The sequence below is a fragment of the Oncorhynchus mykiss genome, chromosome 13, assembly GCF_057628025.1.
Source record: "Oncorhynchus mykiss isolate SJ-2025 chromosome 13, ASM5762802v1, whole genome shotgun sequence".
NCBI classification, from domain to species: domain Eukaryota; kingdom Metazoa; phylum Chordata; class Actinopteri; order Salmoniformes; family Salmonidae; genus Oncorhynchus; species Oncorhynchus mykiss.
In genome coordinates this window covers 68,534,631-68,559,115 of record NC_143034.1, presented here as the reverse complement: position 1 = coordinate 68,559,115, position 24,485 = coordinate 68,534,631, and the positions used below count along the sequence as shown (strand labels likewise).

Genomic DNA, 24,485 nt, shown 5'->3' with positions numbered 1-24,485 from the left:
GAAACAAATGTAAATGCACAACAACTGAAATATTTGATTAAAGTAATGTGAATAAATTATGGGTATTAAGTGGTAAGCAGTAATGGGCAGTCACTACCTTCATGGAAATTTTATTAATTTGTTTTATTCTGTGTTGTTACAGTATTCAACCCACATTATGAATAGTGCATTTAATGTAAAAAATACTTGATTATTTTCTTATCTAACCGGAACCGAACCAACCTCAAAAAGCACTAATCACTCAGCACTAGCAGCGCCATTGAAGGGTATGTAGTCAACTTGGTGGGATTTTTCTCATTATGAGGAGAAGGATCCTATTTGTCTGTCCTCATCCAGGGGGTATGTCCAGCCTCCAGTCCAGCCTCCCTCTTTTTCCTTCTCCTCCTCCTCTCAGGGCTTGTGCTTAAAGTGGGCCTCCACTGCAGAGAGAGAGAGAGAGAGAGACTAAATCAGTCACTTAACCAGGTACCAGAAGAAATCAACTGTGAAAAATAGAGTGGTTCAGCTCCACATAAACTGTCATAGCCTCTACTGCCATGAACTCAGTGGAGGCATATACAGTGGGGCAAAAAAGTATTTAGTCAGCCACCAATTGTGCAAGTTCTCCCACTTAAAAATATGAGAGAGGCCTGTAATTTTCATCATAGGTACACTTCAAGTATGACAGACAAAATGAGAAAAAAAATCTTACAATGTGATTTTCTGGAGGTTTTTTTTCTCATATTGTCTGTCATAGTTGAAGTGTACCTATGATGAAAATTACAAGCCTCTCTTATATTTTTAAGTGGGAGAAGTTGCACAATTGGTGGCTGACTAAATACTTTTTTGCCCCACTGTAGCTATCAATTCACCAATCATCAGAAGGGCATCAAATGTATTGGCGAGAAATATCCACCAACAGAAGGTGATTAGGTTACTATTAGTATGCTGGAAACCTTACTCAACTAAGGGGCGGCAGGTAGCCTAGCGGTTAAGAGTGTTGGGCCAGTAATAAAAGGACGCTGGCTCGAATCCCCAGGCCGATTAGGGGGAAAATCTGTCTGTGCCCTTGAGCAAGGCACTTACCCCTAATTTCTCTTATAAGTCGCTCTGGATAAGATTGTCTGCTAAATGTAGAAAATGTATGAAATCCTTGGACAAATCCTGGGTAGAACCATGCGAATGGTTACCTGCATATTCCTGGGGCAGCATTGGTCGATTCACCAAACCCTGAAAAGCAGCCATCCAATCCTGCTGCTCCTCTTCGGTCTCGCACGTAAACAGGAACTTCCTGTCGGGCGTTACTATGGTGATGCCAAACTGCCAGTGGTAGCCCTGGGTGGATGGGGGAAGGCCGGGGAGCACAATGTAGCTGTTCTCCTTACTACCAATGAACACCTCACCGCGCGCATAGGCATCCTCACAAAGAAACAGAGAGGAGAGGAGACTCAGTGTGTGTGTGTGTGTGTGTGTGTGTGTGTGTGTGTGTGTGTGTGTGTGTGTGTGTGTGTGTGTGTTTAACTATACTTGTGGGGACCAGAAGTCTCCGCAAGAATAGTAAACAAACAAAAATTTGACCAACTGGGGACATTTTGTTAGTTCACCCATGGTCAAATGCTATTTCTAAGGAGTTTAGGGTTAAGGTTAGAATTAGGTTTAGGTCCAGGGTTAGGAGCTATGGTTCGTTTTAGGGTTAGGTTAAGGGTATGGGTTAAGGTTAAGTTTAGGGTTAGGGGTTAGGGAAAATAGGATTTTGAATGGGACTGAATTGTGTGTCCCTTAAAGGTTAGTTATACAAGACCGGGTCTGTGTTTACCTGTTACGTGTGTAATGTGTGCGCGTCTGACCAGCCACATTGTATATTAGGTCCAATAAATAATTTGGGTATGTTTGTTTGCATAATATGACATGCAAATAACATTAGTTCAGTACCACTGTACAATAAGTGCCACAATGCTAATTTTGGAGCCTGTTGAACCGTAAGCCCTAAATAAAGTGTTACTAATAGTACTGAAATGGTACAGCACCATCTCTTTGACCCATATGACATGGCACCTCATTTACCCACTGACTATCTTACCAGAGGATCCTTGAAGTACATGAGTCTCCTGTCATCCATAGTGAACCATCTCTTCTTGAAGCCTTCTGTGTGCTGTAAGAGGGAAACAGGAGACTGAGGTTGAAGGAATTAAAGAGGCTGTACAGAAGTTCAGTTGCTAATGATTCACCTAAATGTATTGTCTTTCTGTTCAATGAGGTCATTCTCTTTAATGAAGAAACGTTGTTTACAACTGTGATAATGCACTATTATTGTACTCTCATAACTAATGGCTTTATTGGCTTACATACAGGATCACATACTGGAATACCAATTCATTATCCACACCAAGCAGTACAAGGCAAGCATTCAGCTCACAGGCCCAGCAAATATACTGTGGCTGAGGTTGTACATGGCCATTATTAATGCGGTAGGTTTGTGTGGTACAAATTAAACCCCATTCGCAGTGAAACCCGATGGGCTGATAAAGTTAGAAGCATTAAGTGCTGTGTCACAAAGTAACTGAAGTGTAAGTAACTAAAGTGTAAGTAACTAAAGCGTAAGTAACTAAAGTGTAAGTAACTAAAGTGTAAGTAACTGAAGTGTAAGTAACTAAAGTGTAAGTAACTAAAGCGTAAGTAACTAAAGTGTACGTAACTAAAGTGTAAGTAACTAAAGTGTAAGTAACTGAAGTGTAAGTAACTGAAGTGTAAGTAACTAAAGTGTAAGTATTAAAAGACTTCACCTTTGGACCCGTCTTCTCCATGTAGCCTTCCTTGATGTAGTTTCGTGTCAGCTTTGGCACCAACTGGACGAATACATGAGAAGAAGGAGAAATGTTTTATTCTGTGACCATGTGATGGTGTGTAGCCAGTCCCAATTCCCTCCCTACCCCTTCTCATTGGCCCTAACCCTTCCATGTTTGCAGATCCATAAGGTATAAGCAATATGATGGAGGATACACCAGTACACTGCTAATATCTATCAAGACCCTTGGGATATGCAAACATTGAAGGGTTAAGGCCAAGGAGAAGGGGTAGGGAGCAGAATTGAGCCAGCTGTATATAATACCTGTGTATACTAGAGAGGAAGGTACTGAAAACAATAAGATAATGAGAGAGACTCACATCAGCGTGATGGGCCCCAGGGAAAGCGACCTGTAGGTAGTGAAATCTGGCTGCTCTGATGGCGTTGAACCAGTCCACCATTTCCTTAAAACACAACAGACATGCTAACATGATCTGGGTCCTGTTCATTGGGCATGAAACAGAAGGCAACTTTTTGTGCTACCTACACTGAACACGACCCAATCTCCATACACACTGACACCCGATAGAGACTCTTTCCTGGCAATAATCCACCATTACTGTAAACAGTAGTCGACTTTGATTTCAGAGTATTTCCTACAATGTACAGTATGTCCTGCAGAGGAAATATACTCCTACTCAGCTGCCAGCCACTTCACAACACAAATGCTCCTGACAGTCAATAGACAGTCCACTCCTGAGTGAACCAGGGAGGTACTTACTGAACTTGACCAATAAGAAATGCTCATTTATGTTTTCCGTTGAAAAATGTTTTGCTACAGTGTGCTGAACAAACATGACCTAGATGAATGTAATTTTGTGGGACTTGTGTGAATGCAAATGAACCATTCCAGAGCATGCAGATATTCAGAGCAAGTCAAGAGAATGTCATCTTTAACACGACCCTGAGCAATGCAGGTCAACAGTCCCATCATACTTGATATGGGATTGTTGACCTGCATTGCTCAGGGTCGTTCGTGTTCATTAGACACCAAACAAAAGAAAAACTAATTGGAACAGGGAGGGACTACTTCAACTCATCCAATAAGAGACGTCATTTTCGTTTCTAGATCCAAATGTTATTTTTTATTCTGTTGTGCACCCTAATGAACATGGTCCAGGAGTCGACTATACATTCCTGACTGTCTATTTGTGTCCAGCAGCAGCCAAGCGAACACCCAACGACCACACAACATTGCCTAAAATTTGTTCACCTCACCTTGCCATCCTTGTGGTAGACAAAGATGTTCCTAGTGCTGTTGTCCTTCAGATAGGTGACCTGCAGGCCGTGAGGCTGGCCGATCTTCCCAGGCTGGAAGGAGGCATTCAGGGTGTGAATCTTCATCAGAGCCTTGGGCTCTCTGGCCTGTACAGGGAGAGAAGGCAGGGGGAGGAGAGTATTCATCATCATCACTGTCATCATCATCATCACCACCGTCGTCATCATCATCACCACCGTCATCATCACCATCATCATAACCACCATCATCATCATCACCATCACTACCACCATCATCATCACTACCACCATCATCATCATCATAACCACCACCATCATCATCACCACCATCATCATCATCATAACCACCACCATCATCATCACCACCAACATCATCACTACCACCATCATCATCATAACCACCACCATCATCATCACCACCACCATCATCATCATCACCACCATCATCATCATAACCACCATCACTACCACCACCATCATCATTACCACCATCATCATCATAACCACCACCATCATCATCACCACCACCATCATCATCATCACCACCATCATCATCATAACCACCATCATTATCACCACCACCATCATCATTATCACTACCACCATCCTCATCATAACCACCACCATCATCATCATCATCACCACCACCACCATCATCATCATCACCACCATCATCATCATAACCACCATCACTACCCTCACCATCATCATCATCACCACCATCACTACCACCACCATCATCATCATAACCACCATCATTATCACCACCACCATCATCATTATCACTACCACCATCCTCATCATAACCACCACCATCATCATCATAACCACCAACATCATCATCACTACCACCATCATCATCATAACCACCACCATCATCATCACCACCACCACCATAATCATCATCACCACCATCATCATCATAACCACCATCACTACCACCACCATCATCGTAACCACCACCATCGTCATCACCACCACCATCATCATCACCACCACCATCATCATCATCACCGCCATCATCATCATAACCACCATCATTATCATCACCACCATCATCATTATCACCACCATCATCATCATCACTACCACCACCCTCATCATAACCACCACCATCATCATCATCACCACCATCATCATCATAACCACCATCATCACCACCACCACCATCATCATAACCACCACCATCATCATCACCATCATCATCACCATCATCACCACCCCTACCACCATCATTACCACAATCATCACCTCCACCTTCATCATCACCACCACCATCATTATCACCACCACCATCATCATCATCATCACCAACCCCACCATCATCACCACCAACATCATCACTACCACCATCATCATCATCATAACCACCACCATCATCATCACCACCAACATCATCATCACTACCACCATCATCATCATAACCACCACCATCATCATCACCACCACCATCATCATCACCACCACCATCATCATCATCATCATCACCACCATCATCATCATCATTGTTCGGCTGCAGAACAATCAACTATGAGCTTCCTCTAGTAACTATAGTCACTAGCAAGGTTTATTATTTTATGTGGCTGAAGCCAGTGTTGTCCCCCATCAGGCCTAGAATGTATGGGAGGTATGATGTTCACTGACACCCAGGTCTTCTTTTGGTGGAATGTAGAGTATGTAGAATTTGTCCTGAACAACTGATTAAGGGTCAGATATTCTTTGCATTCAACTGATGGTTAAGGTAAGGATTGGGAATAGAGTAATCTGATCTGTGGTTAAGGTGAACTTCTATTTGAAGCAGGGACAGGGAGTGGCCAACGTTTATGGTGAGGTATGTGGTATCATACTTTACTGGAGTTAACATGCATCTTTTGTTGATATACAAAGTAGGAGACAATGTCACTATGTGGAACAGAACAACTGGGGAATGTGAGCAGATTAGAATCAGAAGTTTGAGACGATAACAGTGTACTATTGTCAGAGATAGTCAGGAGAAAGGAATGAAGAGGAGGAGGACGGTGAGGAGGATGAGAAAGGAATGAGGAGGAAGAGGAAGAGAGAGAGGAGCGAGAGGAGGAAGGGGGTATGATAAATGGGAGATTTTGCATAACTATCTAAGCAATTATAATATACCTGACATTTCCCAAGGTGTGTGTTATTTCAAGCAATTGCAGCTCAGGACCTTAGAGTGCATTTGGGATGAGACAGACATTCACAAATGAAAAGAGAGAGAAGAAGTCTGAGAGAGTTAGGGGGAGGAAGAGAGAGGGAGGGATATAGAGAGGGGAGACAGAGAGGGAAGTGAGAGAGAGAGAGAGAGAGAGAGAGAGAGAGAGAGAGAGCGAGAGAAAGGGGGGAGAAAGAGAGAGATATACATAGCACTACACTCACATCATGCTTGTTGTAGTACTTCAGAGCACCATCCCGCTCTGATAGAATACATTTTCGACTCAGGAACTGTCCGTTATCTCGGCCCCGTTTCCATAGAAACCCCTCTCGGTACCCTGGAAGGAGAGGAGCCACAGGGGTCCCATTCCAAAGACAAAGGAGCAAAGGAGAGGAAGAGAGAGAAGGAGATGAGGAGAGAGAAGGAGATGAGGAGAGAGAAGAAGATGAGGAGAGAGAAGGAGAGGAGGAGAGAGAAGGAGATGAGGAGAGAGAAGGAGATGAGGAGAGAGAAGGAGATGAGGAGAGAGGAGGAGATGAGGAGAGAGGAGATGAGGAGAGAGAAGGAGAAGAGGAGAGAGAAGGAGATGAGGAGAGAGAAGGAGATGAGGAGAGAGAAGGAGATGAGGAGAGCGTAAAAGGGGGAGCCACAAAATAACAGGATTCAGTAGTGAAGCTTGGGTCCAGTAGAGCCTGTGTGTGTGTGTGTGTGTGTGTGTGTGTGTGTGTGTGTGTGTGTGTGTGTGTGTGTGTGTGTGTGTGTGTGTGTGTGTGTGTGTGTGTGTGTGTGTGTGTGTGTGTGTGTGTGTGTGTTGCTGAGGCTGGGTCAAGGTGGTGATGTCTGTCGTCTTGGCCTTTAGCTGGTATGAATAATTCACCTTGAATTGTCTCAGCAGAGATCAATGGCTTCTTCCAACATTACGATCAATGCTGAAATCAACACTCTGCCCTATTCAGCAGGCACACACACCATGGCTTTGTGCTCCCTGTCTGTTTCTGTCACTGGCCTCTCTGTCCTCACTAAGTCTCAGCCAACAGACAGAGACAACTAGGACTGTCACTGTCACTGCCCTGCACTGCCCTGCACTGCCAACACACACACACACACACACACACACACACACACACACACACACACACACACACACACACACACACACACACACACACACACACACACACACACACACACACACACACACACACACACACACACACACGTGAATAGAGTATTAATATCAAACTATCAAATCCCATTAATCTGAAATGCACTAAAAGACAGACAACAGTTTGTAAGAATGAGCCTGAAGACTGAATAGCAGAGTGACATTGCATCTCAGTTAATACTGCTGTGAAAGTGTTCCATTCTCCTTAAAGCCTACGCAGACTGTACAATTTTAGCTGTCTTATACCACCATTTTGCCGTCCCAGAACAATTGTCCACGTCGTGAGAACATTCTTAGGTTGCATGATTTTTGGACATCTTGGCTCGTTCAGTGTGACAGGGTCTACGGTCGGACATTTTGGCTCGTTCAGTGTGACGGGGTCTACGGTCGGACATCTTGGCTCGTTCAGTGTGACAGGGTCTACGGTCGGACATCTTGGCTCGTTCAGTGTGACAGGGTCTACGGTCGGACATTTTGGCTCGTTCAGTGTGACGGGGTCTATGGTCGGACATCTTGGCTCGTTCAGTGTGACAGGGTCTACGGTCGGACATCTTGGCTCGTTCAGTGTGACAGGGTCTACGGTCGGACATCTTGGCTCGTTCAGTGTGACAGGGTCTACGGTCGGACATCTTGGCTCGTTCAGTGTGACGGGGTCTATGGTCGGACATCTTGGCTCGTTCAGTGTGACGGGGTCTACGGTCGGACATCTTGGCTCGTTCAGTGTGACAGGGTCTACGGTCGGACATCTTGGCTCGTTCAGTGTGACAGGGTCTACGGTCGGACATCTTGGCTCGTTCAATGTGACGGGGTCTGATTAAGTACCACTACATGTGGTCGTAGGCTATAACAAAGTTATGTCAGTGTCACAATTATTTCACCCTTTATCGTGTAGTGTGGCTGGTGGTACGAGCCAGTCCCGGTGACTGACCAATAGGAAGACGGCTGGCACTGAGTATGCACACAATAATACGATTATGGTGAATAGTCAGATTAATATAATAATTTGATTTAAATGTTTACATGTTTACATGTTGTGAAGGAAGAAGGATGTCCCTAATAATATTGTTTATAAACACATCTGAAATCAAAATAAACATTGTACTACAGCGACCATGTTATTTGGGGAAGCATGTTTGATTCTGAGTTTGAACATGTAGAGTTAGTATGTGAAAACTGTTTCTAAGATCATACTTTCAGTTGACTCACACATAAGCATAGAGAGGCTTGGCACATGTGCAGATCAAACACACCGCTGCAGTTTAAGTAGTCAACGTCGGCTGATGTCATCAATCACAGAACTGAAGCAAATCATACAATCTGGCCAGGTTGATATCAACGTGCTGGAAGTAAGAAACACAAGTACTGCCTTTATTCTTCCATCCCTCCCTCTCTTCCTTACTTACTCCATCCCTACCTCCCCCTTCTTTCCTCCCTCTCTCCATCCCCCACCTCTTTCTCTCCATCCCTCCCTCCCCCTCTGCTTGGTGTAGTGATGAAGTCATCATGCTCTGAGAGAGAGAGAGAGCGAGAGAGAGAGAGAGAGAGAGAGAGAGAGAGAGAGAGAGAGAGAGAGAGAGAGAGAATGGTGGATAGAGGGAAAAGGAGAAAATACGAGAGAGTGAAATAAAGATAAAGAGGAAACAGAGAGGAACAGAGAGACAGATGCAGAGATAGATAGATAGATAGAAACAGAGAGAGGAACAGAGAAGCAGAGACAGAGAGAGAGAGAGGGAGGTAGACAGAGAGACAGCTAGATAGATAGATAAATAGAGAGAGATCGAGAGAGAGAAACTGAGAGACAGCTAGATAGATAGATAAACAGAGAGACAGATAGTGAGAGAGATAGATAGATAAACCCAGAACACGCCCGCCATTCAGCCACTGGCACAATCCTGGTACAGCCACATCACTCTCTATAGTACCATTAGTGTTAACAGAGATCACAGCTGACAGTCTCCAGGTCAGATCTAACACCAGAGTCAGCTGAGACAAGAACCAGAGTGAGTCACTGGGAGTAGGAGTGTGAGTGACCATGTTAAAGAGGTTTTGCTGACTTCCCCGGAGTCAGATTAACTTGTGGACATCATTTTTACATACAGTGCCTTGCGGAAGTATTCGGCCCCCTTGAACTTTGCGACCTTTTGCCACATTTCAGGCTTCAAACATGGCTTTCTTCTTGCCACTCTTCCATAAAGGTCAGATTTGTGCAATATACGACTGATTGGTGTCCTATGGACAGAGTCTCCCACCTCAGCTGTAGATCTCTGCAGTTCATCCAGAGTGATCATGGGCCTCTTGGCTGCATCTCTGATCAGTCTTCTCCTTGTATGAGCTGAAAGTTTAGAGGGACGGCCAGGTCTTGGTAGATTTGCAGTGGTCTGATACTCCTTCCATTTCAATATTATCGCTTGCACAGTGCTCCTTGGGATGTTTAAAGCTTGGGAAATCTTTTTGTATCCAAATCCGGCTTTTAACTTCTTCACAACAGTATCTCGGACCTGCCTGGTGTGTTCCTTGTTCTTCATGATGCTCTCTGCGCTTTTAACGGACCTCTGAGACTATCACAGTGCAGGTGCATTTATACGGAGACTTGATTACACACAGGTGGATTGTATTTATCATCATTAGTCATTTAGGTCAACATTGGATCATTCAAAGATCCTCACTGAACTTCTGGAGAAAGTTTGCTGCACTGAAAGTAAAGGGGCTGAATAATTTTGCACGCCCAATTTTTCAGTTTTTGATTTGTTAAAAACGTTTGAAATATCCAATAAATGTCGTTCCACTTCATGATTGTGTCCCACTTGTTGTTGATTCTTCACAAAAAAATACAGTTTTATATCTTTATGTTTGAAGCCTGAAATATGGCAAAAGGTCGCAAAGTTCAATGGGGCCGAATACTTTCGCAAGGCACTGTATCTGCATCCAGTATGAAGGAAGTTATTTTGGTGAGGTATTTTTGCGAGCCAATGCTAACAGGCGTTAGCACAAAGACTAACATGCTCCCCAGAGTCCAGCTTCATCCACGAGTTCATATGACTCCAGGGAAGCAAAATCCAAACTATCCCTTTCAGGTTGATTCCTCTTTGGCAGCAAAGAGGACAGAGACACTCATCAGAGAGATAATGATGATGAACACATGATGACTGACTGACTGACCAACTGACATTGACTAACCGACTGACTGACTGTGTGTGTGTGTTTGTGTGTGTGTTGCTGAGGCTGGGTCAAGGTGGTGTAATCTGTGTCATGACGTTGGCCTGGGGGATAGGTTTATGACAGTCATAAATACCTCTTTCCCCCTTTTTCCTCTCTCTATCCTACTGATGTTACATTTGCAAAACCCTTGGTTAACATAGAGATTCTGGGAACATCAGAAGGTGGGGGGAAATGAACTATATTCTGGTAATCCGACCAATTGAACATATGCGCTGGTACTTAATGAATATGATGTCAGTTCGGTTGTCATCTGAGACATTCTCATCAATGATAAGATGACATAAACTCTACAGTGGAAAGTCTACACATCAGAGTTATCAGATTCACATGGAATTGTTGTTCAATTTAAATGTTTGAATATGAAATTATTTGTGATGAAATGCGATTTTAGCTTCTAAAATTGAGATTTGGGTTTTCATACGATAGGGCTCTGCTCAATCAGTGGCCCGCCCCTGTGAAGGGACATGGGCTATACAACTTTTCAAACACGCCCTCCTCTCCCTTCCTATATGAGCCCTTGACGACAATATAACCTCCTGTTCCGAGGATGTGAGGACGACGGTCCTATGACAGAATGGTTCAGATAATAACTACAGAACGAAGCCAACATCAGCGTGAGCTTTGGTTGCGATTGATATGAACTTTGAACTCTTATTCACTACAGAAGTGATACCTCCTAGCCGTTGAGTTAGCAAGAGCAGATGCAAATGAGGGTTAGGAAGGAACAGACAGAGTATTCCGTCTATCACCCAACGACGTTACTACAACGTATCCAATTGACAACCAGAGACATTCTTCAAAGGACTCGGTTGGGCAACACGGCCTCCCATCTACCACCAACCTACCGAAGCGCAGCTCAGAGTAAATATTTGTTGCATTTTCCTTTTCCAAATGAGTGGTAATTTAGAATGCATAAGATACTGTATTTACGATAGCACAGCTTCTTCCCTTTGTTCCTCAGTCTTGCCACTCTTTCACTCAAACCCAGGCCTTTTCTTTCGTGTAACAAGCTGTCATATCTGTTCCGCCCGCTAGGGACGTTTTCCTTTATGACGTAATTTGTAATCAAGTTATGATTTAATTATGTGTATGTGTAATTCTGTGTGATTAGTTAGGTATTTAGTAAATAAATAATTAAACCCAATTTTGTATTGCTGATTCAACTTGTGAGCCAGGGTTCGTGCAGATAACCAATAATTTACCACTTTCAGATGAGACTGAATTAAGATGACGATTAATATTGACTGCTATTGATGTAAAATATTACTAGGTCTTTAAGAGTTTATTCGGAAAATAACAGCTCTATAAATGCCCGACACTCTAGTTAATTACATTTACATGATTAGCTCAATCAGGTAATATTAATTACGGAGAAATTATTTTATAGAATAGCATGTCATATCATCTAATCAGGCATAGCCAAAGACACGACATCTGTTTGCCCCCAAAAAATATTGTAATAAGTAGATGATTACCGCTTGGATTACTTTTAAATTCAAAAAGGATATTTGTGAAAAAAAATACATCACACCATTCTGTTTTCTTAATGGTTTTTCAATTCAGCATTGAAAAAAGGCACAAGTTTCAGTTTGTTCCACCTGAGTGAGTCTCACCACAAGTCAGAGACCGATATGATGACACACCAAATGTGTTTGATGGATCCTTTTTGTCCAAAAGTAACTGAAAATAATCTGATTTATGTGACTGAGTTCGGGTAATCCAAAAGTTACGTTACCGATTACAATTTTGAACAGGTAACTAGTAACTAACGGATTACATTTAGAAACTACCCAACCCTGTTAGCACATTTCTGTTTCGCTTTCTGCATCACAGAGGGGTTTAGTAGAGGAAAGGACGACAATGTGGCGGTCGCTGAAGCGAGATGACAAGGCGGCACAAGGCTTATCTTATTACCGTTTCCAAGTAACAGCTCTTTACTGCTCATGTGGTCCTGAGATAACATGATGTAGGCATAGCATTGATGAATCCACAGGAATGGAAAGAAGCACGAGAAAAAACTCTCACAGTCAAATCTCTCAATGTTGAATGGCCTTTGATATTATTTTAATGGATTTCCAGGAAAGAGAGGGAATGGTGAGGTCTCTTTCTTTCTTTGTTCTCTCTCTCTTTCCCACTCACTATTTCTCTCTTTCTCTCTTTCTTTCACTACTGATCAGCTGTTCATCCTTAGAAAGTTCATTATTCTCTGAGTGTGGAATGCAGGGGTGTTGAGGAGCACACTGGGGTGGGAGGATAAAGACAGAGAGAAAGGCTCAGGCTCATTGTGTGTGTGTGTGTGTGTGTGTGTGTGTGTGTGTGTGGGTGTGTGTGTGTGCATGCGAACGTGCTTGTTTGTATGCATATGTGTATGTGTTTGTGTGTGTGTACTCAGTCTTACCTGCAGAGTAAGGCTCCTGTCTCTCCACACACACAAACTCCTTCCTCTCGTATCTGGCTCTGATCCACTGTTCCCGAAGGAGCCTGCAGAAACACTTGGTGTTTGTTTACTATATTTACTGTGTTTATGCTTGAAAAGATTCACTGTCAATAATGTCTGATTAACCAACATGGATGACAGATCAGGGTGGTGTTCATTAGGGCATGCAACTGAATATGTTTTGCAACGGAACACAAAAAGGAGTATTTCTTATTGGACCAGTCCAGAGAGTTCCTCCCTGTTTCAGTCCGTTTGGTGCCTAATGAACACAACCCTGGAGTTCTCATCCAGTGAGTGTATAATGGTGTACTTATCTTTTAAATATTATAAATATTATATTGCTCCTCTGTCCTGTCAAATAATATTTCCCTCACTATCTCTCTCTCTTCTCTGTCTGTCTTATCAGTAATCTGTCTTAAAATGCACACAGGCAATATGAACAAACATAAACATATAAAGCCTGAGACTGTGTGTGTTTGTTTGCTCTCTCTCTCTCTCTTGTGTATTCTACTCTTTCTAGTCTCTCTACAACAGCTCATCAATCCTCCTCTCCGCTCGTGTATTCTACTCTTTCTAGTCTCTCTACCACACCTCATCAACCCTCCTCTCCTCTCGTCTATTCTACTCTTTCTAGTCTCTCTACCACACCTCATCAACCCTCCTCTCCTCTTGTGTATTCTACTCTTTCTGGTCTCTCTACCACACCTCATCAATCCTCCTCTCCTCTCGTGTATTCTACTCTTTCTAGTCTCTCTACCACTCCTCATCATCCTCCTCTCCTCTCTCGTGTATTCTACTCTTTCTAGTCTCTCTACCACACCTCATCATCCTCCTCTCCTCTCGTGTATTCTACTCTTTCTACCACACCTCATCAACCCTCCTCTCCTCTCGTGTATTCTACTCTTTCTGGTCTCTCTACCACACCTCATCAATCCTCCTCTCCTCTCGTGTATTCTACTCTTTCTACCACACCTCATCAACCCTCCTCTCGTGTATTCTACTCTTTCTAGTCTCTCTACCACTCCTCATCCTCCTCCTCTTCTCTCTCGTGTATTCTACTCTTTCTAGTCTCTCTACCACAAGCTCATCAATCCTCCTCTCTTCTCTCTTATCGCTCTACTCTATTGTGTGTGGTTTCCTCTCACCTCTAAAAATACCTTCCCACATCTCCCCAGCAGTAAAAGCCCTGTGTAGCAGCTTAAAATATTATTGGTGATTGTGTTGTTATTGATATCACTGGGGACCATTCACTGGTTGAATCAACATTATTTCCACGTCATTTCAACCCCAAAAATATGTGTGATTGAATCAATGTGGTGAAAACAAGTTAGATTTGAAAATAAATCTAAATCCAATGACATTTTGAAATGTTTTTCTGATTTGACATTGAATTCACGTTAGTTGACAACTCAACCAAATGTAAATCAAAACTAGACGTTGAACTGACGTCTGTGCCCAGTGGGACTGTTATCCCCCAGGAGAACCAGGCTGAGGACTCCATTTGGAAGGGTACTGTCAACACTTGGGCCATTATCTTACATCCGGTAGCGTCTCTCCTGCACTCGTCCCTCAACCAAAGCAAGCGGAATCCTCGAGCGATCTGACGTAAGACAATGAATGCACTGTGGCTGCATTCCAAACTGTTGCCTTTCCTCTGCCCTCGGCCATTGATGACTAAACATTGCACACCTGAAAGGAGGAACCTGTAGAGGTAACCAACATCTGGTAATGGTTCTACCTCCTAGACTCTAAGTGGAGCTTCCTCCATATGACTATAACCCATTTAGTCTTTGAGAGGTTGTCATTTTACTGGTGTGCCAATGAGATGACCACAAGCTTAAAGTTGGTCATGCTTGGTGAAGTTTGGTAAACCAGGACATTAGACATTTGTTCATGTTGGTTAAAAATCTAGCCTTTGTATTGTGTTATGTTACAGTGTTTAGAGGGCCAGTGAGTGGAGCGGTCACTCAGACAGAGGGTGACCCAGCTGAGCGACCTGGATCATGGGATGAAGGGGTGGGTGGTTAGGCCAGAGGTCTATGTGTGTTGGACGGTTGTAGGGCCAGGGACCAAGACACTTACTGGCAGTCTATGTGTGTTGGACGGTTGTAGGGCCAGGGACCAAGACACTTACTGGCAGTCTGTGTGTGTTGGGCGGTTGTAGGGCCAGGGACCAAGACACTTACTGGCAGTCTGTGTGTGTTGGACGGTAGTAGGACCAGGGACCAAGACACTTACTGGCAGTCTGTGTGTGTTGGACGGTTGTAGGGCCAGGGACCAAGACACTTACTGGCAGTCTGTGTGTGTTGGACGGTTGTAGGGCCAGGGACCAAGACACTTACTGGCAGTCTGTGTGTGTTGGACGGTTGTAGGGCCAGGGACCAAGACACTTACTGGCAGTCTGTGTGTGTTGGACGGTTGTAGGGCCAGGGACCAAGACACTTACTGGCAGTCTGTGTGTGTTGGACAGTAGTAGGGCCAGGGACCAAGACACTTACTGGCAGTCTGTGTGTGTTGGACGGTAGTAGAAAACAGGCACCTTCTGTTCATATTTGGCTTTAGCAGCATTGTTGCCGTTGGACGCCATGAACTACAATCACAGAGAGAAAGAGATGTTTCATGAGCTGGGTTTCATTCACACACACACTCATGCATACATGCACATATACACTGTGCTGGCATGCACACAAGATCAATACCAAACCTTGACACCTCCCCCCTTATCTCTAACCTCCCACCCCTTTTTCTCTCATTCTGCCTTCCTTTAGTTAATTTAGTCTCCATCTCCCTTCTTTCCCTTCCTCCATCAATTACCTGCCAGAATTAGAGCTGAGACGCTGCCCACACAACACTGCCCCCCATACACACACACACACACACCACACAAACACACCACACCACACAAACACACCACACAAACACAAACACAGAACCAATGGCAAACTCAACTCTCTACCTCTGCAGCACTCCATGGGTCCAGCAGGACAGACTCACCTCTACCTCTGCATCACTCCATGGGTCCAACAGGACAGACTCACCTCTACCTCTGCATCACTCCATGGGTCCAACAGGACAGACTCACCTCTACCTCTGCATCACTCCATGGATCCAACAGGACAGACTCACCTCTACCTCTGCACCACTCCATGGGTCCAACAGGACAGACTCACCTCTACCTCTGCATCACTCCATGGGTCCAGCAGGACAGACTTGACTTTGCTGATCTGGGAGATGTTTCTATGGAGACCCGAGCAGCTCTGACACACAAACACACCCAGGGTGTAGGACGCCCACTCCGGGTCTGAAAAACACACACACACACACACACACACACACACACACACACACACACACACACACACAGAGAGAGAAGACATGCATACACACACACAGGAAACACCCTTAGCAACAATGACAGTACCACACCGACAGCAACAATGACAGTACTACACATGAGGAAGTTCATTTCAAGGCTGCCTCAGACTAACAGAGACAGAACAGGCTACTACTACCATGACATGGTTACCACAGACCTCTAGACTGATATCTTTAAGGTCCAAAGCAGCCGTTTTTATTTCAATATCATAGCATTTCTGGGGAACTATTAAGTACCTTACTGTAATTGTTTTCAATTAAAATCGGCAAAAGGAACCAAAATAGCTTCTTAACAAATAGCAATTTCACAAGCAAGAGTTTTGCTAGGACTGTCTGGGAGTGGTCTGAGTGGAGAGGGGAAAACTAACTGTTATTGGCAGAGGTTTGAAACTCTCTTTCTTATTGGTCTAACTAATTGTGATGTCACCAGGCAGGCCAAAACTTCATCCCACCAAAACCTCCTAAAATTTCAGCTGGTCTTTTCAAACAGCTCTCACACTAAAAGGGCATTATCATCATTTTAATTGAAGTATTATCTACACTATCTTCATAGTAAATAAATAAGTACAACACTGCTACAAGAAGACACATTTATTGGTTGAGAAGATAATATGTTGAAAGCTTGAGATTTGTTGAATAAATTGTTACTGTCATACAGTGACAAAGATAGTTTGTATGAAAAAGAGGGAGGACAGACAGACAGACAGACAGACAGACAGACAGACAGACAGACAGACCTAGATTTCAGAACAGTCTCTGTGCAAACAAATTGAGCTAATAGGGTAAAGGAACCCCAGCTCATTTCCAGAGTGGTGACGCATGGCTTCATAGTATCCGCTGGTCATGAATCAGACCATTAGCACTCCCGTCAGAGTGTCTGGCTAAACGTCTGCTATTACGAGACTGTCCTCCTGTGGGGGCTGGTGTGGGGAGGGAAGGTGGTTCTCCTATCTGTCTGATAATTGTGGGGGAATGGGGGGAACAGGAGGGGGGGTGGAGTCTATCAGAAACCACGGAGTCTCACCTTGAGTCATCGTTATGGGGTAGCGTTTCCCACAGACACTATATGTGGCTCAACGCTGCTCCTGACATAGACACCAGAAACAAACAGTTTGGGAGGTCTCCCTGAATCTATCTACTGATCTCTTATGCCTGCTATTGACAGAGGAGTATGAAGGGAACACATATCTATCCTTTCTGGGATGAATAACATATTGATATACCAAGGCAATTGTACAACAATAGAAGTGTTTCTCGCTAGGACCAGATGTGAATCTATTGCTTCATACAGAGTATTTAGTGACCTCAATCAACAAAACCTGCAACCTGCACCTTTACCACCATCAGTATTTCACTGCCTCGTCTACAGACAGACAGACAGACAGACAGACAGACAGACAGACAGAGGTAATCTATAGAGCCCTATGACCCCCTGGAAGGCATACTGCTCTGCTGTAACAAGATATGGTATAACTTCCTATAAGTATTTTTCCTAAAAAGACTCTGATGTGGCTCAGTATGTTTGCATGAAATGTAGCTTTAATACAAGGGAGCCAAGAAAGAGTGATGTGAAGCACATTCTAGTGTCATTCTAGGCCTTTAGGGCCTATATTCTGTTTTACAGCCTGTCCCCAACATCAGCACATGTCGCAGTAAGTTCAACCTAAACTGGAAAAGGCAGAGCCTGTGGTCAAAACATGACGAAAGCAACAGAAGACTAGAAGAATGTGGTATATGTAATTTCCTGCATGAGCTCTCTAGCTATGCCTAAGTACAGTACATTGTTTGTAGACTGTATGTCTGATCAGCATTGTTGTGTGAGATGCTTTTATTCTGTTTTGGTTTCAGTGGCTGCTGTTTATGACTGGGCCATAGAACTAGTGCAAGTCGTTTTCTATGGAGGATGCAGTCATTGTATGTAACTAATGTAACTCAGCCAAACAGCACACCAGGGTATAACCATTAGAGACATTGATATCCTTAAGTAGCCTGCCACTGCTCTGTTGCACTTAGATATACATCTACTAATTAAAGGGATAGTGGGGGATATACAGTACATCTCCCAATTAAAGGGATAGTGCAAGATGATCATAACCCTGCAAAAAAGATGAGTCACACAGTGAGTAGATTTATGTCTATGGTAAATTCCACAGAGAGAGGGAGGGTGGCGGATGGTAAAAATATTGAGAGATAGCAGAGGAACAACTGACAAGAGACAGATGGGGAAAAGAAAATGGAGAAGGCATTAAGTTAAAGTGAGAGAAAGAGAGACACAGAGAGAGAAAGAGAGAGAGCGAGACAGAGAGAGAGAGATACAGAGAGATACAGAGAAAGAGAGAGAGAGCAAGAGAGAGAGACAGTGAGAGATAGACAGAGAGAGAGAGAAAGAGAGAGAGAGCAAGAGAGAGACAGAGAAAGAGAGAGATAGCGAGAGAGAGCGAGAGAGAGACAGAGAGAGAGAGAGAGAGAGACCTTCATGGTTGTGAGGTCTGGGGTCTGCTCACCAACCAAAAATTCACAAAATGGGACAAACACCAAATTGAGACTCTGCATGCAGAATCCTGAAAAAATATCCTCAGTGTACAACGTAGAACACCAAATAATGCATGCAGAGGCGATACCGGCTACTGATCAAAATCCAGAAAAGAGACGTTAAATTCTATAACCACCTAAAAGGAAGTGATTCCCAAACCTTCCATAACAAAGCCATCACCTACAGAGAGATTAACCTGGAGAAGAGTCCCCTAAGCAAGCTGGTCCTGGGACTCTGTTCACAAACACAAACAGACCCCACAGAGCCCCAGGATAGCAACACTATTAGACCCAACCAAATCACGAGAAAACAAAAATATAATTACTTGACACACAACTAGAATGCTATTTGGCTCTAAACAGACAGTACACAGTGGCAGAATACCTGACCACTGTGACTGACACAAAATTAAGGAAATCTTTGACTATGTACAGACTCAGTGAGGATAGCCTTGCTATTGAGAAAGGCCACTGAAGGCAGACCTGGCTCTCAAGAGAAGACAGGCTATATACACACTGCCCATAAAGTGAGGTAGAAACTGCCAAATGTATGACCTTATTAGAGACACATATTCCCTCAGATTACACAGACCCACAAAGAATTTGAAAACAAGTCCAATTTTGATAAACTCCCATATCTATTGGGTGAAATACCACGGTGTGCCATCCCAGCAGAAAGATTTGTGACCTGTTGCCACAAGAAAAGGGCAACCAGTGAAGGACAAACACCATTGTGTCACGACTAACCAAAGTCGGCTCCTCTCCTTGTTCGGGCGGCGTTCGGCGGTTGACGTCACCGGCCTTCTAGCCATCGCCCCTCCATTTTTCATTGTTCCATTTGTTTTGTCTTGTTCCCCGCACACCTGGTTTACATTCCCTAATCACATTGTATATATATATTCCTCTGTTGTTTTTGTTACATGTTCAGTGTGCCGTGCCAGGCTGGTTGTTTCTCCCCTGGGTATTCTTGTGTAACCCATAGGAGGTTGGATTATTGCGTTTGTTTTGTGACGCTATTTTGCGCATTTCTCTTTTGCTTTTTGGCTGGATGTTTGATGCTGTTGTGTCCGTTTGTTGTGTTTCTGCCCAAATAAAGTCTGATCACAACTCTCTGCTCTCCTGCACCTGACTTCAACACCAGTAGCGCATACGCTGACACATTGTAAATACAACCTATATTTATGTTTATTTATTTGACCTTTTGTACTTTAACCCTTTGCACATCATTACAACACTGTATATAGACATAATATGACATTTGAAATGTCTTTATTCTTTTGGAACTTTTGGAAGTGTCATGTTTACTGTTATTTTTTTATTGTTTATTTCACTTTTGTTTATTATCTATTTCACTGCTTTGGCAATGGAAACATGTTTCCCGTGCCAATAGAGCCCTTAAATTGAAATTGAATTGAGAGAGAGGCAGAGAGAGTGAGTGAGAGAAAGAGAGAGATACAGAGAGAAAGAGAGACAGAGAACGAGAGACAGACAGACACACAGAGAGAGAGAGAGGCCATAAAGAGAGGCATTGTCTGTTAGACCTTCCAACCTTCACATCTTCCTGTTATTAAATTATTTTTTGACTTCTCACGCTTGATTACTGTTGTTACTGATTGTCCTGTTTGTGGCAATCTTGAAATATTATGTTTAATTATGTTTTTATTGATATTGTTAATTAATCATTTCCAAAGTACTATTTGGCAATATGTACATTGATATGTCATGCCAATAAAGCAATAGAAAATTGAGAGAGAAAGAGAGAGAAAGCAGTGTGATGACAGAATCTACTTGGCATGGTTCCAAATGATATTGCACATTTACAGTTTACAATTATGAGTGTACAGTATGACATGGTTTATCTCAACTAACCATCTCTTCTCTCAATTACAGAAAGTAATGGCACAAACCCATACAATACACTCAGTACACCAGCCATGCTGTGAGATGAGACAGACAGACAGACAGACAGACAGACAGACAGAATGAAGTGAGTTTAAAAAAGAAACTGACACTGCAGGCAATGTTTTCAGTATCAGTTTGCTCATACTAACAGCTTTAACGAAATACACATAGGCCGTTTAGAGAGACATTTACTTAGCCAACAATGGGTGACTGACACTTTCGCATGTGTCCCAGAATTTCCAAATGAGAAGCTATCTGTTGTATCTTTTGTTTAAAATCTAGTAAAAATAACACTGACATCATCCCTGATCCCAACCACTCAAAACGATGGAAGAATGAAATTAATAAAGGAGAGATACAACCCAAGAGGCCTTCACAGTCCCTATACTGACCAGATACTGCTACTAGCAGAGAAACATCGGAATCAATTCTACCTTGTAGATACTGTATTTCTTTCAAAAGCCAAGCAGGACAAGACATAACTGTGAACTCTGTGACCTCGGCACCAGAGATGAGCTCATAGGTGAGTCACCATGGGAATGTGTGGGTGTGCTCAACACTCAGCCTTGGGTTATGCTCATTAGGGCATGTAACAAAAAAAATGCTTTACATTATGCAACGGAGCAAAATAAATTGAGCTTCTTATTGGACAATTCCAGGCAATCTGTCCCTGTTTCAGTCTGTTTTTCTTCCATTTGGTGCCTAATGAACACAACCCTGGAGTATCTATGTCTCCATGCAGAGCAGACTGGCTCCACAGGCTAAACTGGCCCTCTGATCCGCATCATTGATAGCACAGCACTCCTGATGAAATATTAGTGTCTCTTGGCATTGGCCTTATGAAATAGCAGGTGGCATTTTCAGGATTTAAAAGATTACAGTGTTCTACTACCTGATGAGGCCCATGAAAAAGATAAAACAGCACTTTACAGTTAAGTATGACATACTGTGTCTCGTCCTCTCATATCACTGACATCTTGTAAGAACGGGAAGCTATATTCCAAATTTGCTTATCAAATCAAATTGTATTGATCACATACACATGGTGAGCAGATGTTATTGCTAGTGTAGCGAAATGCTTGTGGGACTAGAAGCGAGGCAGCCATCTCAAACAAAACATATTACATTCTCCCAAGAAACACTTGATACGGAAGAAGGAGGCAGCCAGACTTCCTGAGGAATCTAAATGATCCATAAGGAGAGTTAAATGATTTAATGATGGAAAACAGTAGATATTATGATATGGAAGAAGGAGGCAGCCAGACTTCCTGAGGAATCTAAATGATCCATAAGGAGAGTTAAATGATTTAATGATGGAAAATAGTAGATTTTATGTTGACTGGATCCTCTTAAGTCTTTTCAAAATCCAGGCAGTTGCTATTCATTGGACATATTAATTACTATGCTGAAAATAAATATCACTATTTGACTTCGAGCCTTGACTTGTATAGCATTTGCATAGATCAAGGTTAATGGCAGGGCACGTCCACTTGAATGAGTCATAGCATTAAGAAATCATAAATAATCTGTAACGTACTTCCTGGTCAGTGGACACAATAAGATCTGAGACCAGGCTGTGCAGTGAACATGATCGCTAGAGTCTCCAATCACCCAAATCAAAACACATGTACACCATCAAGACAGATTATTCCTATATTGACCTACCCGCAACTTGATGGTATATGGTCTGTGATTAACTATCCATTGTCTAATGCGAGAGTGTAGCGCTGCTTGCGTGATGAAACGCAACGACCTTGTTCATAGCCTACCTGTCTGGAGGATCGCGCGCTCCACCTGACCTGACATACTTGAGACATTGATGCGACCATAGTAGCCTAGACTGTACCTGCAGCTCCGCAATCCACACAGCTCCCGTTCCCCGGTCTCTCCAACAGCTTTATCATAAGCTGTTTATTCTTTTCTTGATCCGTAGCCATGTTGGGAATGTATTTTCCAATTTAATTAATTGATCGACTCCAAAACCTCGAAAGTGAAGGCTGACTGACGGCTGTTCTAGCGGAGTTAAATAATATCCACTGTAGTTGTCACTCACTGGACACCGGGGGCAGTGATGTGATGAAAACACGATCACATCTGAGACAAGAGAAACAGTGTCCACGTCGCAATAATTATTATGAAAACACATGTCCAACGAAATGTACAGCTGAATATTCCGAGTGAATTCCACCCTACTCTTACTCCCAGTTCCTGCTCTCTATACACCAGTGTTCTCTATCTCCATCTATCTCTCTTTCTCGCTCGCTCGCTCGGTCTCTCTCAAAAGTGAGACCTCAAGCGGACATTCAGTTCTTGAAAACATTTTCCAATACAAATAATTGCCCTTCCGTTTTGCTTCATCTTAATCGATAACTTTATTGATTCTCTGTAGCTCAGGCTGGTTGAAATGTCATGTTAGCAAATACGGGCATTTACCTGTTCTGGAATGTTTAGTGAAAAGTATAATGGAATTTGTGCAACCAACTGACTCAAATGTATATTCGGTGGAAAAAGACGAATCAGTAGGTGCCCATTCACATCACTTGGAGCGTGGAGTGGAGCATCAGTCACATACTGCACGTGTACTACATTATTTATGGTTCCGCTCCCTCCACCTTTCCTTCAGATGAAGAATATTGAACACTAGAGGGCGGTAGAGCTGCATCTTGGGTTTTATTCCCGCTCTCTTGACAACTCACCGGCTCCAGCAATTTCAGTGACATTCCATTTCAAGAGAATATAGACCTAAATTGACCTAAGCTTTTCCGAGAGGAACATTTTTCTGGAACATGCTTATTCCTGACATTGTGTGGAAAAATGCATGGTTAAGGCCTTTCAAATATTGTATAACAAACAAAGTTAAGGAAGTGCACTTTAAAATTTTACATGAGATATAGCCATGTAATTCTATGATATCCAAATTTGTGGATACTGATCATATCTGTGTTTTCTTGTATTTTTTGTATGTCTGAGTATTTTCTTGTTAATACCTGTGTTTTGTTTTGTTAGACATGGCGAGGCAGGTGGTTAGAGCATTGGACTAGTAACCGGAAGGTTGCAAGTTCAAACCCCCGAGCTGACAAGGTACAAATCTGTCGTTCTGCCCCTGAACAGGCAGTTAACCCACTGTTCCTAGGCTGTCATTGAAAATAAGAATTTGTCCTTAACTGACTTGCCTAGTTAAATAAATAAAAAAACATGTTTAATATAAGTTGATTTTTCTATTAAAAATGTAAATATACAAATGTAGACCAACCATGGATCCACAGAACACTAAAATGGCGAAGATGACTCTTTCTGGTCATGCTCAAGAGTTTTACTGCGCATCATTTTATTCATTTAACCTTTATTTAACCAGGAAACTACTGGAGAAACCTTGTTTGCAAATGGGGCAATAGCTCACCAGGAAATAGTCAAAATTGCATTGAATATTAAAAAAGTATATATATATTTTTTGACGTTTGAATGTAGAGTGTTGCATTCAGAAGAATTAATACAAGTAGGCAGCAGGCCTATAATAATATTTTTTACCATTCGGCAAACAGTGTTACAAAACCACCTATGGATCCTAGGCAAAGCTAAATGGTCTGTAACCTGATATAATACTGTGTGCATTTACATGAGAAGT

The 24,485-nt window shown here is 42.9% G+C and overlaps 1 protein-coding gene across 5 annotated transcripts; it reads right to left on the bottom strand.

The window, feature by feature from the left end:
* Nucleotides 1–104: 104 nt before the first annotated feature.
* On the bottom strand, nt 105–23,485 carry LOC110515874 (arf-GAP with dual PH domain-containing protein 1). 5 transcript variants are annotated; one of them, XM_090197356.1, is made up of 12 exons: nt 22,931–23,107; nt 22,707–22,796; nt 16,222–16,352; nt 15,550–15,641; nt 13,013–13,095; nt 6,455–6,567; nt 4,043–4,189; nt 3,145–3,228; nt 2,763–2,825; nt 2,060–2,131; nt 1,170–1,398; nt 105–419 (listed from the first exon to the last, which is right to left on the bottom strand). In XM_090197356.1, exons 1-12 carry the CDS (start codon nt 23,004–23,006, stop codon nt 391–393), a joined length of 1,209 nt encoding a protein of 402 aa, XP_090053482.1. In that variant the 5' UTR covers nt 23,007–23,107; the 3' UTR covers nt 105–390. The 5 variants fall into 5 exon arrangements, with proteins under 5 accessions (XP_090053482.1, XP_090053478.1, XP_090053479.1 ...); XM_090197352.1 differs by having other exon boundaries at nt 22,707–23,485; XM_090197353.1 differs by lacking the exons at nt 22,707–22,796; nt 22,931–23,107 and adding an exon at nt 23,294–23,485.
* Between the last annotated feature and the right edge of the window lie 1,000 nt (nt 23,486–24,485).